The 19,485-nt window shown below is 41.7% G+C and overlaps 1 protein-coding gene across 2 annotated transcripts in view; it reads left to right on the top strand.

The window, feature by feature from the left end:
• Nucleotides 1–19,485, top strand: part of VLDLR (very low density lipoprotein receptor) — a 546,560-nt gene that overhangs the window by 432,440 nt on the left and 94,635 nt on the right. For both annotated transcript variants that reach the window (XM_069625743.1, XM_069625744.1), the window contains one exon: nucleotides 11,045–11,186. In XM_069625743.1, coding sequence (XP_069481844.1) covers nucleotides 11,045–11,186 — 142 coding nt within the window. The remainder of the gene's footprint in view (nucleotides 1–11,044; nucleotides 11,187–19,485) is intronic.

The raw sequence follows: 19,485 nt of genomic DNA, 5'->3' as shown, positions 1-19,485 counted from the left end.
CAGCTCTTTCCTTTCAAGGAAAATACTATGGTTCCTTAAATTACTCAGGCTATAAGAACAGCTCTGCAACATTCTCAATCCTAATGTAGCCTACTAAAAAAAGCATTTGAAATTTCTGAGTGAATTAATGTAGAAGTCACTCAGATAAATTCCCAGGAGGAAGCAGATTGGCGTTTCTTTACATAATTTGAATCTTCTGACACCACCAAAAATACTTCAAGCCGACAGTGGGCTAGTCTCTTTATACAAATCATTGAGAAGCATGGTCTGCTGATGTAAATTGCAAGTCTCACTAGTTTAGACTGCAGTCTAGTTGAACTGATTGGGCAAATGCGATTGAGTCCATGACCAAAGACAGCCTTTCAGCTGATAGGCCAGCTCAACATCTTGTCACATTACCGAGATTCTTTGAACGTGGAACAGAACCTACAGACTGAAGAATAACTTGGGACGTGGGTGTTAACCAAGCTTTTGTCCTGTGCACAGACAACCAGAGCAAGTAACTAAAATTGTCTGGTACAGAACAGTAGTACTGCAGCCTCCAGATGGTTCATTGCATGGATTCAAGGACTATGATTTGGAGAGCAGAAAATATGTAATCGTAGAGAAAAGCAAATCCGATTTAGTCTTGATATTTAAACTCGGAGTAGGTTCTTGAATAGACTTTTTTGAGTTTTGCTTTTCATTGTAGATTAGCCTTGCCATTTTTAGTTTCAAAGCAGCACATCCTTCCAGTAGCCTAGTAATTTGACATCTGCCTGCAGGATTTGACAACGCTTCATACTTGGGTCTGCAAGGTAGTCACTACATCTATAAACATTAACACTTCCATTCGATCACTTCTGGTACATCTGTACAGAACATGACTGGCCTATTATGCGACTCCAGGTAGAAACTATCAGGCATAGGAGACTGTGTTCCCCTTAGTGCACGCATTTCAGATTCATATAGAAACATTTGTCCAGGGTGTCTTAAAATTCTGAAGTCTACATGGGAGAACTGCAAGATCTGGCTTAACCAGTTTCATTATTAGTTTCATAAACCTAACCCTGTACAGCAAACCCACTGCAATGCTGTGCATAACTTTCTCAGACTAATCTTAATTTTCCTTAACTCTGGCACCCATCAACAATTTTCACAATTGTGAAAAGACCACTTTAATTTACCATTAAGCTTCAATTGCAAAGCAGCTACAAAACCATTATATTAAAAAAAGACAGTCTACATTAACATGAGCATTCCTGCCAAGGACTAGCTCTTTAAAAAAGTGTGGGTGGGGCATGATTTTTCTTTGTAAGCACATGGTGATGAAATTTTACCTAGCATTTTTGGGGATTGTCTTTCATTCTTGCATGTTTTTCACATTTTACCTATTTTCAGACAGCCTGTCACAATTAGGAAGCCTAAGTAGGCAAGTTCTGGTAATAATCAAATGATGGCTCTCAGTTCGAAGACATGACTTGTGCTTAAGGGATCCCTCCATCATGGGCTATATTGTCTAATGAATGTGACCAGTGGTTTTGTTACTCTGTAGATCATGGAGCCTGGACCACATTTGGACATGTGCAAGCTCTACTGGCAATATATGCCATTTAATGGCAAGGCATGCATACAGATGGCAAAACTGCTGGGGAAGAGCCTAGATAAGTGATGGAGAGAATAGTCCACACGCTTGCACTCCTGGCAAGAACGCTCAAGCAATGCATACTCTAGTGCCTATGACGGAAGCTTCTCTGCTTAAGATAGTTATTTTTCCCTGCAACAATGGAACTGCTTTCTTGACCATCATTGTAGACATATGAACCATGCACACTGATTTGCCGTCTGGAAATGATTGGGGAGCTGCATATTCAAGTGAGGGACTTGTTTGAAACCCTGCCGAGTCCTTCATGTACATGGTTAAGTAATGAGTAAATGTTTTTAAAATCTAACTGGATTGTTCAAGATCTCACCTCAAACCCATAATTTCTTGATAAGAATGGGTAGGAGGTTTCAACTTTTTGCTATCTGCACACTGTTGCGATGTCGCATGGATACACTCCTGTAAACTGTTTGCCTTTCAGGAGTAGATGCCATTTTTTTTTACTCATTTCTAGATGTTCAGATACATGTGTAGTGTTAGTGGTAATTGACAGCCTAAACTGCCCCAATGGTCACATGCTGTGGAATAATTCCCAGACCACCAGTACGTGTTGAAGCAATGAAACGGCCTAAATACTTGCTCCGGCATCTAGCTCCAGCGGCGGTCTGGTTGCCATACCTCAAGATCCTCAAAGTAGGGATTGCCAGCACAAGACCTTCAAGAAGCATCAGAAGGGATACCAGGCCAGATTGGTACTTGAAAGGAACTCCCTGAGCTCTCGGCCTCTCTGCAATCTTTCTGGGAAAAGCTACTGGTTAGCTTCATATATTCTTTCTGATTTTAGGGTACTAGGATTTCTTGAGGTGCAAGTTCTGAAACCTAGTTTGACGTCCCTGCAACTGGAATAAGCCTGGGTTTCATAATCTCTTTACATGAAGGCAACTAAAAACCTGTCTGCTCTCCACTTATAAAGAGACTCAGCGGGTTAAACGCTTGTTGCTGTGATTTGTGTTTGATCTGCAGGTCACAGGTTCAAATCCCTGCAAGGCCAACTTGGCCCTTCATCCTTCCAAGGTTAATAAAGGAGTAGCAATTTTGAGTGGGCAATATATGTAAATATGTTCTATGTAAAGCGCTTTAGATTAAAGCGATGTATAAAAACAAATTATTATAATTGAGTGAAGAGGCAATTATGCTAAAATGTTGGCTGCATGATCTTCAAAAGCTTTTTTACTCTGCTCCAATCTGGAGCTAGCAAGTTGGTGAGAACTGATGAAAAACCTGCTGCTAATGTCCACAGTACAAAGACTCGGGTATCGCCAGAACTTCTTATACGATATACCTTGCTCATCAGTTCCATTGTGCACCTCCTGCAAATCACAACACCGGAGGTGTCATTTGCTGATCCTTGTGCACCAATCTCTTTGCAGTGAGTTTTCGGTCTGAGCACAGGCAGAACCTTTGAGCCTAGATGAGGTAATTTTGGGTGTGGGGAATTAAAACTGTCCTCAGCTGGTTTCCATCAAATGTATATTTACAAATAGCAGAATTTGCTTTGAAAGAACAGTTTTGCTTGGCAGCTTTGACTGTCCGAGAAGCGATTAACATTTCATTTGTCCACCTAACGCCTAGAAACTTTGATCTTTCTGGATCAGAGCTAATACTTGTTGTTTCCAGTACAACTTGTGGAATAACCAATGTTTGTCACAATGCTTTTTCTGTTTGGTTTTCAAAACTTCACCAAATTGAGACCGATTCCAAAATTCCTTGCTGGTTTGCAGCTCATGGGATTGAAGGCAAGCTACAGTTCATGTAAGAGCAGGATGTGAATGCCTTACAAATTAAGATGGAATGTTGGTTGCTTGAAGCAAAAGCTGTAGAAAGTCACAAAGTGCAGGCACGTTGTGCCACTTATGTAATTTCGGTCCTTCTTTAAACCTGCAAAACATTCAATGTGTTCATAAATATCATACCAAGGACTTGTGCTGAAACCAGATGTACTCGGTTCATAAGTTGACTGAGGCTGTTCATTTGCACAAAGCCTGCATGTCATAACTAAAAATGTGATTCTTTTGTAGAGAAGGAGCCAAGTACCCCCACCTCAACCATCTCGCCCATATTGCCTTTATGTTGTGAACCAGTGTGAGACACGTGCAGCACCAATGAAAATACCAATAAGAATCCTGGAGGCAAGATTCCCATTGATAAAGCCATACCTGCATATGACAGTATGATGACCATTTGAATAAAATCCCAGAAGAAGCCGGACCAGTGAATGAAAGAGCAGATTGGTGGCGTCAAAGCCAGATTGATGTACATGGAAGAGATGCAGAGACAAAGTGAATATAGTCTATGGCATCAAGACAGAATGCAAGATAAGTGACATCTCGGGCTCGAGATGAGGAAATGTATGCTACAGAAACAATGAAGATATAGTAATTTTGCACGTGTACAGATGCAAAGAAACGCAAGCAGACAAAGTATTTGTGAGGCTAGCTATGTAGTGAATAGATTGCGGCATGCGCCAACATATGCATATGTAGGAATGAAGTAAAGACTGGATGTTTCCACGACGTGTTATAGCAGAGCTGGACCAAAGAAGGAAGGCCTTTTTCCAGTGTTATAGTTGAAAAACAATGAAATTGCAGAAGTGAATCTCAAAGGCGAGGCTGGATGAGCCCCAAGAAGCCAAGGTCCTACCAGACTGGGATGAGCAGACATTAGTTATCGTGTGAAATAACGAAACTCCTGTTAAGAAGGCATGGATCTATTACAAAAATTGTATTTTAAATGCACTAGCTCAAATTTGTGGTCTTCAGACACATGAATGGAACTGGACAAACATGACGAACCACACCTACGCAGAGGCAGAGCGTGCCTCTGCTCCCCTGTATTCTCCCGGGCAAGGAGCACTTCCAAGGCCAGGTTCAAAGCCCTAATTGATGTGCAGACCACTGAGGTGAAGATGGATATGCTAATTGGTGGGAAGCTATCGTTATTACCAGCACCTGGAAGTCCAGCCTGCATGCTGCCAATGTGGGTGGAAAAGTACAGATGGATCCAAGAGTGCCAACCAATTGTAGGGTGGCGCATGATTAAGAGCCCTATAGTTTGTGTAACCAATAAGATGTGTATTTAGTGACGTTCATAGTGACCTGTTTGAGGGGAGGGCTTAGTTGCCCCACCTGATAAGGACTTTCTTAGACTAGTATGGAATGTATTCCTAGAGGTTCCCTTTAAGCCAATTACATTTGCCACAGGTTTTTGTAATTTGCCACATAGGATGACGTTCGTAAGTGCTTAGGTTAACGTCATCAATAACAAGTTTTTACTAGAAATGTTTTTTCTGAAGAAAATTGAGAAAGCTATGAGATGGCCATTTATGTCGTTGTAATCCGTTTTTAGATAATTGATACTAAAAGTTAACTTTTTGCCAACTTCCCGAGTCGTTTTGATTATTGATGTTTGAGTAACTTCTGCATCCCCATTCATCTCAAAGTATTGCTACCTCATCTTTAAGGGCTGGGTCGGCTGTCCCGGTTCTCTTTTCTTCAGATTATTTTCAGCTTTGTATTTTCAAAGATTGTCTGGATGAGCTCATTATGTCCCTTGCAAGTTTTAGTACAATTTCCTGTTACTTCATACTCTAGGACCTAGTATAATGCAATGAATAATGGATTTCCCTATTTGGATAACACACATGGAATGAGAAGACTGTCTATTTTTATTTTTTCCTAATGGACGCTTTTTGCGGAGAATAGCACATTCTTAATGGTAGAAGCTTGGATACAAGATTGGTTCCCAAAATGGACAATGTCTGGACTGGTTACTAGACTTCTTTAAGATAAGGTACTTCAGGTTCTGTTTAGCTCCACCTCTTTGAATACTTGGCTCAGTCACCAGTCACATGGCCAGTTGGTGGCAGAGATGTAAAGGAATTGGATGGGACGAGCGCTTTTCAGAAATGATATCCACTGTAATGTAGATCTCCATCCTGGTTGTACACCTTTGGCTCTTTCCGATCATTGCTGTATGTGCGTTTCAGTATGTTTTAGAGTGACAATGCTGTTTTTTGCAATGTTGGCTTCTTCACTCTCATCACAAATGTTACAAATCCTGTTAATGGAAGTCTACACACCTTTCATAATTTAATTGATACATGCACAATTTTGTTTTGAAGTGAATTACCAAAGACTATTTCTAATTGGCCGTTCCCCCATATAAAGCAATTTGGTCTAGTAATGCATCAATTTGAAGCCTACATAATCCGTAAAATATACCCAAATAAACTAAATCTGATCCATGCTTGCGAAGTAAAGTTAATCGCATGGATGCCTTCTTTAATTGGTGTGACCACCATGGCATTTCATCACTTATTAGTATATACTAAACTCCTGCATTTTGCATGGTTCTGCTGCTTCAAAAGGCTGAGTGGTCATCTGAAATGCTGCCTCATTTACTGCATTCTGGGGTCTTTTGTTATGAGTGTTGTAAATTACTCCAGCGTTCTGTTCCTGTATTGTGGTGCAGTCAGCTGCACCACTGCTGCTGATCATGCTCCTTGTCAGGAAGGGAAATGGTCTGGCAACAAAACTAACATACTTCCTAGTGTGATGGAAGCCTGAACTAAAAAATGGAAGGAGGGGTGGGAAAGAGGTTGTTAGATTTGAAAGACTATGTGAATATTGGAAGCCTTCCCCAGTGCATTAATGTGACAAAATAGGACACAATGAAACCCAAAGATTTGGTGCTACTAGCAAAATCCAAGTAAGGCACTCTAGGAACTGATGCATCGTAAAGACGGACACTTTAGGATCAGAATGTTAAAGCAAACCTAGTATTAGCTTGGGTCTTGTGACGCAATCATTTCTCGATCATCACTGGTTTATACCTGCAAGTACAATGGGGAGCCCTTGTACTGAAGCAGCGGCCAGATACCCAAGTATCTAAATTTGGAGGTTAAATGTGGCATCAATCACTGGGGTTCCCCAAAAGGACACGGGATGGGGTCTAAACGGGCCAACCCAAGTAACTGCCAGTCAGCAGTTGACAAATTGTCTTAGACCGAGATGTTCTCTACCCTGTGTGATTAGCCAATGAAATGTCAGCTAACACCCCCATGGTTGATCCCGAGCCAGGAATACCACCAAGCAGGTTCCCCAGCATTGAGCTTGGTTTACTCTATGCCAAACCTATGTGGGTGGCATTCTCCATGGTGGCACAATTGGTGGAAGGCTCTGGCACACTTTTTTCATGCTAGTTGATGTACATTTAAGACCTCGATCAGTGAGGGGTGCTGTCGTAGCAGGTAGGCCTGTAGATAATGTTGCTGGACAGGGTAATGTCCTGCACCAATATTTGGTCCGTTTGTGCACTGTGCCCTTTGGATGCCATTTAGTTCATGCACTTTCATGGAGGCTGGCCAGGCATCAAAGGTCTAGCCCTACTGCATCCGTCCACCAATAGCCCATTAGTGATTTGGGGCTTCCTCACTACACTTGGTCACTCTTTTGTGGAAAATGTTTGCAGACCTCCAATTAGAATTCACCAGCTGCCACTGCTCCCTATGCTTCAGAGGTCGAATTGAAATGGTGCTAGGAGATTGGCCCAGACGTAATTATGCTGGACATTTGATCCAGGAACTTTCCCAAGAAAGCAAAGTTCCTTGATGGAAAAAAGCAGATGGTTCCGGGTGGGTTGCAGTAGTAGACTTTTGTGAAGTGCATTTCATTTTTCCTGTATGTCTTGCATAGCCATCACCCCTTCCCATTCTATGTGCTTGCTTAGATTAAGGTGCAATCTCACTTTGCGCAAATCTTTTTGCACCTGCTGCAATTCTCTAGTGATTGACCCTTCAATGTTGGTACATCCCGGTGTTTTCCCACATTGGTGTTGGCTGTTTATGTAAAGGATATTTATGTTCCCTTAGACTGGGCCCTGTAATATAGTTGTAGGCTGCCTTCATGTCCTAGAACGGAGCTCCTTGTGTGCAGTACACAAGAGCATGGTCCATAGAAGAATTTTTCACAGAATCCTTAGCAGTCTTCCTTATTGCAGGAGTCCATCTTGAATGGCATACAAGACCACTCTAGGGGCATGGTTATGTCCTAACCTGGCCTCAAATTCATCAAAGGCCATTGTAAAACCATTCAAGGGGTCACCCTGTGCCAAAGCTGGAATGGATAGTAAGCCAATTAAATGAATATAGTTTGATAATTCTCTGCATAAACTACCAAGTAAGTTCTTCCCATGAAAGATGCACAGTAAACTACTGTTCTGGAGGGCCCGTGGTGATCCTAGGATGCAGGTCAGTAAACACATTAAATTGGTTATTTCATCCATGCGTGACTGGAGCCTCAAAGCATGGGAACGGGACTGGGTGGCGGACCCATGGTGCTCAGTTTAGTCTCCTTTCCAAGACCGTGTTCTGAGCAATCCTTTGGTACATGGCAGTACTACCACTTTTCCTGTTTCCTGTGGAAAGGCTATCTATGTTCAGGAAATTCCTCCTCTCGACCAAAGACTACATTTAACTAAGATCTGTTGGTATGCCAAACATATTGAATTGCTTTTGGGCCAACTTCTTGCATTAAAATGTTGCTACCTTGAAACTGTTCTGCAAGATGAGTAGTTCTTGGTATAAACGTATGATTACCTATAAAAGCAATTAGTCTGAAGATGTTGCAAAGAAGTCTGCTTGCCCCTTCCTGCCATCCATGCCTACTGATACAATCATGAACACTAGTTTCAAGCTTCAAATCACACTTTGTTCAAAAGGCATGGTGCATTGTCAGCAATGAGTCACAATCTTAATTCCTTAGTGCATGTGCAGCTCTTTAGTAGTTATGACTGTCTGGTGTGCAGGTTTTGTTGGTCATCGGAATGGCAATGGACCGCTCTTCGGAGCAAGAGCCTGCGTGGCTGAACTTATTGCATAAACCAGTTCACTTGAGGCCTAGCCTAAACCAATGTATTTACACTATGCTTTGTAATCTTGCTCATGGTGTTGAACTGGATGAGAGTACAGCAGTTATGGTGCTACTGACTTGGTCAGTATTTTCCCTGATTTCTAACACCCATGTGATTGCCCTATCCTCATTCATACTGTCCACACTCCTGTGATATCCCCATCATTGCTACCTAGAAAAGAGAATGTTTCATGCAAAGCAAGCCTGTGTGCTGGCATGGCACCACCCATTGGTAGTTCTGGTCCCCTTTTTGTATAACCGTTCAGAGCGCATATTCATCTGAGGGGATCCTGGTGCTGTTGACCACTGATATTACCCAAGTCTATACTAGTTTGACCTCTGAAGCATGAGGGTTAGTTTTGGGGATTCAAACCTTGAAACAGTAGGGCAAATGCAGATACCTGCAGTGAGTGCATTAACCCACAGAGCAACCAACACAGCTTACCTATGGACAGTTTTCCAAGAACATTTTGCTTCTTACAGAGCAACATTTTGAATTTTGATTTTTTTTAAAGGTTTTTCTAATTTTACTACATGAAAGGTTTGTGAGATTTTGGGCTTGCAAGGACTAGCTTAAAACATGTTTGAGGTACCCTGCAGTTACTAGTAGTTTCCTATATTGCAGCCAGTCCTGGCCTTCAGTCTCGCAGAAAGGTGAAGTAATGTTCTGATCCACTGAGACTAGTTTACCTTTTCTGCAGTTTAGTTATTCTGAAGCTTGCTGAGTGGAGGTTGGTGCTCTAGGCATCTCTCTCCAAACCACCACCTCCTCTGCCTCAGAAGAAATGTGGGTTAAATAATTTGGTATCCTCTGGCTTACCTTCTTCCAGCTTGGCAGTGTGAATCAAGAGACCTTACACATAGGTGTGAACTGAGATTGCAGTGCACTTTTGTTTTTGGAGACTAAATAAAATCCCACAACACTATGATCAATAATACAATGCAACTTAAGTTTTACAAATTAGCCAGTTAATACAATTTGACACATAGAAATACAATCCATAATGAAGAAACCATACAACCATCAAAGTGTGATATTAAACAACTGTGGATACCTAATAGAACATCTCAGACAATGGAACAATCCAGTTAAAAATATTTAAAGATTGGAAAAGACTAACAAACCACCACTCACTCGGCAGATACATAAATAATAGTCCTAAAATAATTTAAACTATTGCCAGTGGGACAATTGTGTTTTCTTGTGTTCTGTAAAATATGGCATTAAACACATTCTGCCTGCTTCATGATTGTTGATTCTGTAAATGTAGTCAATTCCTTGCTACATTAAGTTTTGGCCACAATAAAAGCTACTTTATATACCTTGGTCTCTGGGGCAGAATTAGATTAAGTGATATGTTCAGTTTAATCATTCGATCTTGGCTCACTAATCAATAGTGTTGATTTGTTTAGGTATGTTCCAGTTTTCTTCAATTTATTTGTAACAGATCGTTAGATGTATTTACATAACCACCTCTTTGGTTGTAATTGGGCGTTGCTTCTATCAGAATATAATTGATGGTAATGTGCCCAGCCAAGACCTTCCCCTGCCTAGTGATGGCTAAGATGGGTCCAGAGCAACAGAACCAGTCCACCAGCAGCCAAAATACCAGACTTATTTTGGAGTTGGAGGCTCTGAACCAAAAGAACCTCTTGCAATTCTGGGATATTACACCTCCACTGGGGTGTAAAGCCTTCAGGTCCCGTGGTTGCAGACTTTCCTTAAAAAGTAAGGTCTTGCACTTAGTGGTGAAAGAATTTCTGGTCTTATTTGCTAAAGCATGTTCCACATCTTTACACACAGATGGGCAATTATCCTATCCCACTGCACATTTTCTCTAGTTTGGCAGTCAAAATATGCCCGATTGTTGCTGACCTGAGATTCCTCAATGAACTGCAACGCTGGACTAGGGCACCCATTTTTGTGCAGTGTTCAAATAAAATGTTCTTTAGCATCTGGGAGCAGTTTTTGATTGTATATAACTATGAATGTCCACTTAATACTTTTTTCCTAATCTGAAGCAAACGCCACTACTTGGTAGTGCTGTAATCAAGGTATTACTCCCAGGAACAGTGTTTAAGGCTGTAGCTGGGCATAAAGTTTACCATCTGAGCACAGGTTACAAAGCTGTTTAAATGGCAAGTATGGAATATTTCCCTTTTTATTACTTACTGTAAATGTGTTTAATGTGAGCGCAAAGATATCAGACTACTTTTTAATGGTGCCCAGTTAATTGGTTCAGCAGTTGTTAGAATTTCTAAAGCCGCCTTTGAGAGGAGTGTTTTCCCTGCCTCAAATCGGGTGTCCTCTGCCACGTGGGTTGGTGACTGCATGAATGCACTATATAATGAAGTGTACACTGTAATGTTAAATTGGTGAAGACCTGAATAGTCGAGTATAAAATATACGCCTTTGCAAGTTGCAATACACGTAGCAATGATCAATTGGCATTTCTTGGTGTATAAGCGTTTAACGCAGTCTTATCCTTTTCAGGATCGTGTCTACTGGATTGATGGTGAAAATGAAGCAATCTATGGTGCCAATAAATTTTCTGGCTTAGAATTAGCAACTCTAGCTAACAACCTAAACGATGCTCAGGACATTATTGTATACCATGAACTTACCCAGCCTTCAGGTAACTCCAATTTGACACGTTTTAAGAGATTCTATGTAAGTCTTTCAAAAGTAACTTGTCCTCTGTACATGCCTTCGGGGCAATAACTGTAGTAACAAGGTAGGATATACTTGTGATAACGGCTACACACATCGAAGACTGCTGTACTAGACCTGAAATTTGGAATTAAAAATGTAATGGACCATGCAAGTCTCTGAAGTCTGAGTTCTAGGAGTGGGCTAAAATCCCAACTCTGGCTATGTTATGCACTTCAAAACCAGCATTTATTCCTATTTCGGCTAATGTACATTTAGTGGGTACAAATTCTTTCAAATTTTACCAAGAAAGTGGGAACAGATGCTAATCAAAAAAGGAAAATAACATAAACCTTTCAAGTTCAGTTCTTTTGCCTTGGTTGAGTTGGGGCATTGTTTCTCAAATACTCCAGAGTGATCTGTTCCAGAGCCATTTGGCTTGCAATGTCAGGGACCCACAATGATTTGGCTTCCACAGCCCCCTTTACTTTCAGCTCTGGAATATTTACAAAAAACATTTTTCATTCACTTTGTCCTCTGCAAGTGTATCTTTTTTTTTTTTAGTTGACCCATTATGGAGCGTGGGATGCCTTGCCCCAATGTCCATCTTTGCATTTGGTGATTACCTACACGTTCCTGTCTAATTTAGCGTGACTAAAGTTGTAAAAATGTATAATCTTTTACCGCAGAACTCGCCACAGTCATTTGATACTCGTGCAACATGTTGGAACTTCCCTTTTTGTTTTTTGTATAGTCATACCCTGGATTGTTAAAGAAAGCACTCTTAACAAATGCAATGCTCTAATTTACTGTAGCGTTACAGATCTTAAAATACTGAATGTTTTAAAGGCTCAGTAGCATCCCCCTTCAAGAGTTATTTACTCAATCACAAGACCTAATCAAATGTTGCACTGTCTGGCTTCCACAACAGTCTGCAAGTGTGTATTGGTGTTTGAACCACCTGACCAGGTACAGGCTTAAACCACATTGTCGTCAACTCTTGCTTCCATAGACTTGCTAGTCTTTTTTTCTTCCTTAGGCACATTACTCATGGCACAATCTGTGTACTGAGGTCTCATATTTCATCATGCACTTAGTGTGTTGGTTTATGACCTGAATGCCTGATTCTGACACGCCATGATAACCTCCCCTTATTTGGGCCTTCTGTGTTCCATTTGGTTGTGGTGTATGCATGCTGCAGAACTGTTCGTTTTTCCTGGGCTCTCTTTATTTGTTGGTCTTGAAAGGCTGCTTTTGCATTTTTTAGTTCCCAAGAAGGTACAATGTCCAAATAAAATCATTGGAAATATCCATGCACTAACCAATAGATCTAGAGTGCGGATGCTTATATCCATAGGACTAATATTGATGCATCATTTTACTAAAGATGGCAAAAGAAATTGTGAAAGCCACCCTGTGAATCACAAAATGCAAAGTTGGCATCGGTTTACAAAGTTTGGTTCATTCATTAGTGAAGTTATCTACAGCTAAAAAAATGCATATGCAACAAAGTGGACTATGAAAGCATTTATAAACATACAAATGGTTGTCCCAATGCATTCAAATTCCCTGATGTGGGCGTCCAAGATCAAGACCAAAAATGCTACATCATCACTGGTGGTCTTTGCCTTTATAAGCATTCAAGGGTCACTACCATCGTTCAACATAAACGATCGAATCATATTTTGTCAAAGTATCAACTTTTTACCTTGTATGCCTCACTATCCTGCTCTGCATTTGTTTCAGTTGGTGTGAGCATACTTCAACATGCAAAAAAGGAGCATTGCAATGTGGGCATGCCTGCATTCTAATCCTTATGTTTTTCCCTTTTAAAACTGTATTTTCACATTCCGAGCAAATGCTGCGTCCTTTGCATTCATCCCAGTAATCTGAGTTTTGTTAGTACCTGTAGAAATCACAAAGCTATGCAACTATTTGCTTAATGCTTTTCCTGGTAGAAATGCAGATAGCCCAAGGTGGTCTTTCCTTCCTGCATGAAATAATGCTGGTGTAGCATAAGTGTTTTGCCTAAACCCTCTAACACTTGGCTGATCAACAGGATTTTAGGCTAGCTTCCTTTCTGACAGTCTTGTACATGAGTAAGATTTAGTGTCCCTCAAAGGTACCATACGGTCTACAGACGTGAAAAGGGGTATGCACAGCTGTTGACTACTTTGGGATGCGTGTGTTGATCGTTGGTACTAGTTCCTCTAAAACCACCAACCTGCACGCATCCCAAAGCAATAATACACAACTAGTTCTGCCATATGGCAAAATGTTTGGTGACAGGCCTGAATGTGCACCCCAATCATCAACTTTCCAATTAGAAATGTAAAGTGGTAGATTGCTTAGTAGTGGTGGACCCAATAGTCCAGAAAATAACATATTGGCTTGACAGGTCTCATTAACAAGTAGATATAACCCTGCTCTCCAAAGCCCAATGTGCTTCCCAGATATTTTAGCTAGAGCTAGAATTTTAGTGATTAGAAGCAAATGTGTTGGGGCTGCGTGGGGGTAATGGTTCTTGGTAATGTTTGCCTTGTATATAGGCATTAAAACATGCTGTTGCCATCTTGTGTGCTGGTAGTACCATTATGGTAGTGCCTGTAAAATTCCTATACCATGCCTACACCAAGCAAAACTCGGTTTAACTAATGCTGGCTTCTCCATGTCTGGCATGGCCGTTGGCCACATGTTTTTCCATAACCATTTTGGCCTGGATACAACATGCAACTTCAAAGTGTGCATTATCTGACAATCTCTAGCAGCTGCTTTAGTGTCTTTTGTGACTGATGGATGGTCGCCTAGGCTGTCGCCGATTAGCGGAAATTACTCGTTCTTGCCTTGCTAGAGGTACACAAGGCCTGTTTTCCCTTGAGGGTGCATATATGAAGTCCATTTTCCCCCCAATGATACCTGTGGCACACATGTTCGGCACTGGAGTGAGAACAGCACATTATCATGTAGTTTCTCTGCCTTCTGGTCTAGCCACCCTGTCCAAAATAACCCATGCATTTCCATTGGGATATTGCCTGGCCTGTCTGTACTCTTGATCTACTGAGTAGTTGACACAGACTCCTTTATTTTCCAGTTCCTGAAATCGTTGTGAAATCACTGATCAATGCTTTCACCTCATAGGGTCAAGAGATTGCTTTTCAAACGCATGACACAATGGGCGTTTGGGCTTTGACCAAAGGGCAGCAAGTTGACCTTCCACAACTTAGTTGTGCATGTGGTGCCAATATTAGTACTGCAATTACACTGGTCCTTCACCTCAGCAGTGCTTTTTTCAAGTGGAAAACCTTTCAGTAATATCTGCCGAGAGTAACTAGATGGTGAAGATGTACTAATCCTGGGACATATACCCCACATTAGACAGGCCGCCTTGAGACCTCTGCTCACTCCAGTGGAGTGAGGTTGCAGTCTGGTTTTCCTCCACCTGGATCTCCCATAACCAGCTTGGTTTAATTTTCATGTTTCCCTTCTAATAACCCATTCCTGTAGCCAGGAGGTCCACTGCATTGTATTTACCATGTTGGGATTAGTTTTGGAGTAAAATATTCCTGTTATCAGTGTATCCAAAATGGAATATTTAATCTTGCAAATCCTTTGGTATGGACCATTTTCTAAAAATAGTTGCCTGGTGGGAAGGTCTGCCTCTTGAAGTTAAATGGAATATCGAAGGTGATTTTGGAAGGAATCGTGATCAGCAGAGACCAGTTGTCCATGCGAAGCCAACTTGTTTCTGTGGGCCATACCCATCCTAGGTATCCCACCCTTTAAATCCCCGACTCCCTCCCAGACGTAAGATGTAACGTCAGGGTGTTGGTGGTCAAGTTCAGTTTTCACATCACCATAGCACATTTATCAGGAAGCACTATCATAATTTCAGCTCAGGAGCCAGCACAGTTGCTGGTCTGCTAGTGGATTGGGATGTCCCCCTGAATCAAAGTCCAAAAATAGTTTAATAGTTTGTTTCATGTGTTGAGGCCGATATTGTAGGTTAAACTGGCAAAATGAAGTTTAGTCTCTTGAACTAACAGTATCTTATTGCCAGTTACCCATACTATATTTTTGTTGGCTGTGGTGACTGACCTTTCCCACAGTGGTTAGTTTTTAATGCATTCAAATGAACAACTTTCAATCTACAACTTGGAAATAAACTACAATTTGCATGTGGTGTTGGGGATGGGAGAAGTAATATTAGAGGAAGCCTTCACTTTTAGTATCATTCGGATATGTCTGTAGTCCCAGAGGGTTTCTATACTTCATTTGACTTTTGATGTTCCTACATCCTACTTTAAACCTCATACAGAAAATGCTGTTGCCCACTCACCAGGATATAAATTTCCTTAGGTTTGCTAGGACTTACCTTTTGTAAAAGTAGTACTGAATGAATCCCTCAAGAGGCGAAAAGTAGCAAGCCACAGATGCCTGTCCTGCATTGGAAGCATTATCTGGGCCTGGGTGTAAATGGAACTGTGATGCATGTTTTTTATTTACTCGGCTGAAAATTACTTTTAAACTATGCTGAACAGGGTGAAATTGCACTGACGGGGCACAATATTCAGTAGGACCTTTTCTGGTACCAGCCATGTGGTGGTCTATTCACTACCCTGAAGCACCCTCCCTGCACAAGGAAACCACTTGCACCATATTAACTACAGGGTTTAACATGCTTGATCACAGCTCATTGCTCAGTCTTTCCTAATAATTTTTTGTTTTATCTCCAGAATATTACATATGTATCAATGGTGTGCACATGACCATAGCAATTTTATTTGCACATTTTTCAAATGCAATTGGTTCTAGTGAGATATGTTTCCCAAACTCGTGTTGCTTAAATGGGGTTCTTTCCATCTTCTGTATGGATTCCCCCAGTGTTCTACATTCTCATTGAAGCTACACTAAATGGCAACTTCGTATTTTACACAAGTTGTGAATGAAGTTTAGGCGTTTGTGTAAAGTTGCAGCACGTTGGCATTGGTGTCCTGCCTACATTCCTTCCATCCATTCCAGATAGAATGTAGTAGCCTTGCCCCCATTCTGAAGACCAGGGTACAGCATCGAATTGTTTTGAAATAAACTATCATTTTATCAGCCCAATTCAATTTATTTGGGGTTTATTTCTTTTGATTTTGCCAGTAAATTTTGATGCATAGAACACAGAGCAAATGTCTTAGTTTTCACTAATACGGCAACAGCCTGCCTAGGAGCTCATGCGGCCTAAGCCAGTGTAAACTCTGCCGCTTCTGGTCCTTCCCGTATCAACATTTTCACACTGAACTTTAAATGGCTCTCCCCTGCCGAGTCCCTTGTGATGTGAAAAAGTCATTACTTTCTTGCATGGTGACTAGCAAAGTAGTTTTAGTGAATTCTTACTGTGTACACAAACTTCCTTCAAAGGGAGGGGAGGCTTGTTTTTCACACGAGTCCTTTCTCTGGTGCTCTTCTTGGTATGTTGCAGTGATTGTGTGCTAGAGGACCCATTAAATTTAGACTGGTTATGAAACCAATCTGACATGGGTTCAGAGATGGGAATGAAATCCTACTTTTGTTTTTTATACGTGGCTAAATATGCACAGATAGTTCACAAACACCACAAGTTAAAGGTATTGGTCCCCTAGATTTACACAAGTACTTGCGTATCCCATTGCCCTTTCTCATTCACTGAAAGCGGATGCGTGTAGAGCTCATATGCACTTGCCTGTGAGCCTGACTGGATTTAAGCCAGTTTAATTTGTGAGATGCAGACCCCTTTTCTGCTTCTGAGAGGGATTTACAAGAGTTGATGGCAGGCTTAGTCTATAGATTCTCTGCCAAAGTAGCAATTTACTGAATTGATAGTAACCGAAGGGAAACGTCACTGCCTGACTGTTCATGCTCACTGCAATGGCTTAAAATGAAAACTGAACCAGTTTAGAAGTAATGTGACCTTAATCTTTCTTCCTATTTTTCATACCTGGTGTATCTAAAACAGTTTGAGTGGATAAGTTATGGATTTCCAAAATCTACTGAAGGATTTTGGGAAGCCAGCCTATTGCACTGCCAGGTTGGCCAAAACTCAATCTAGGTGAGGTGGTAGAGCAGTCAAGGCTTTGTATCCGGAAGGGTGAGTGGTCTAGGGGTACAAAGATTCCAGGTACACCACATGTATATAAAAATGAAATTAGTTATTGAAGCTTAGTTTACACACTAGACATTAAAAAAAGGCCAGGTACTTGTTACACAAATCCTTTTAAAACCTACACATTCACCTTTAGTAGAAATAGTATTGTATGTGAATCAATTATGGTGCTATTAAGGAAATGGATCTGTGTTTCATCCCCTCTTAGTGAGACCCCAGCACATTTTGCTGGGCTTCTGTACATTTTTCCTTACATTCTGAATGAGGGGTCTTTTTCCACTCTTTAATTTGCTGTGACTTTTGGAACTCTGATCGGTGTATTACCTTTACTATGGAGTCTACATTCCGCTATCGCTTAAGGCATCTGCACAGCGACACTGCTCCGTATGGGCAGTGTTGCTGGGAACCCTTTCGGTTCTCCTTTAAGTTTCGTTATCCTCTAGTAACTACAGTTCTTAATGACGGGGATACTTTGTATCCCTCCTAAAACATATTATGAGATTGGCCCACACCAACTCGTGTGGAGTGCCAAGGGGGATACTTAGTATCCCCCTTCTCTCTGCTCCTCTTGTGACTTTTTAGTCGCATGGACAGCCCTCTAGTAATGGTTGGTGGCAGTGGATATATTCTACCAACTATTGTGCAATTTCTTCTACCTCAGACTGAATTTACAGTCCTGGTTGTGCACAATAGGGTCACCTGTGTCCCAACATGGTGGCTCCTTTCATTTTTTGCGTGGTTGTCCTATGTTAGCCCTTCTAACATTCTGGGAAGGGGAGGTCTGTTGGTTCCTTTTGTGGGAACCCTTGGGTGTCCCTGCCTAGGCTCCAGTGTCTTCAGGCAGGAAGTGGTGGAGGTGATTTTCATTCTCTTTGAGCGCCCACTGGGGATCTGGCTGTCCTGATTGGACAGCCGCCCACCCCTTTCTGTAAACTGCTGAGATTGCAGATGAGTGTGGTGAAACTGGAAAAAGGTGAGATTCCTTAGGTGTATGGCAAAAGTCAAGCACTGGTGAAGTAACTGACACTTAGCAACACTTTGAAGCAACCACTGCTGTCCTGACCCAGATTTCTATGCAACAGGAATAACTCCGAAGAAGACTTCTTCCCTTTGACTGGTGTGACCAACCAGTCCTGAGACGAACTACAATCTGAGCCATCTCCCGAGGTGCTGCGATTTTCCAGAGCTGTAGACCATGAATACTAGGAGACCTCCGACCCATTTGTAGCGCATTGTCTTGCCAACGCCGAAATCGTCCGAGTCTTTGCTGAGCTCCATGTCACCGCCAGAGACACAATTTGACTCGTCCAAGTCCCCTCACCAGAGTGCAAGACTCCAGGCATCAGAGTGATTGGGCAAATCAGGTCCTTTATTGGTGCTGCAGAAAAGTCACCAAAACCATGAGAAGCAGAGGAAGTCTGTGCAGAGGTCCTCCCTAGAGACTGCTGCTGAGAGATCCCGATTATTGTCCTGCCTTTAATCACTAGACCAAGGAATCCGGACACAGTCCTTCGCTGGTGTCAGAGGAGAATCCAGCCACAAACCTTTATTCACACCGAAGGTACTGTGGGGTGAAAAGGTGTTGACCTTAAACCAAGAAGTCGCTCCAGAGTCTGAGTGCATGCAGAAGTGTCAAGGGTGTCCACTCTTACCTTTTTGGGAGTCCTTTAACAGGGTATTTAATTTATTTTCCACCGCACACTGATTGACCTGGAGGCTTATGGGCACCTGACAAACCACATAAATAACTAGTAGCAGCAATACAATCGGCTGACCAGAACCAATTTTTCAACTAAAGCCTTCTCTTCACATCAGTCTTCACTTTTTCTTGAATGATTCTATGGAGCACTTGCTCTGATCTGGAGGCATGGAGTTCCAGGCTTTAGGAGTAACAGCAAACAAGGCACTCTTGCTAAGCTGTGAGAATATCTGGGCTCCTCTAACTCGTTAGTATTATTGGACCCATGAGTCCTGGAGTTTTATTTATTCTTGATGACTTAAGAAGCCTGGACTCGCACCAATACGACATTTGTGCGTAATAACTAACAAGCGAAAAATCAATCCTGGCCTCAATCTGAAGCCAGTGTAAGTCCTGTCTTGCCTTAGTGACATCTTGTGTCATGATCTCTGGTTCCAAAAGGTCAGGACTTACCCAACT

Source organism: Ambystoma mexicanum, chromosome 6p, assembly GCF_040938575.1.
Source record: "Ambystoma mexicanum isolate Mex_15411 chromosome 6p, UKY_AmexF1_1, whole genome shotgun sequence".
NCBI lineage: Eukaryota > Metazoa > Chordata > Amphibia > Caudata > Ambystomatidae > Ambystoma > Ambystoma mexicanum.
Note: the sequence above shows the minus strand (reverse complement) of the source record. Positions and strands in the feature narration are given on the sequence as shown.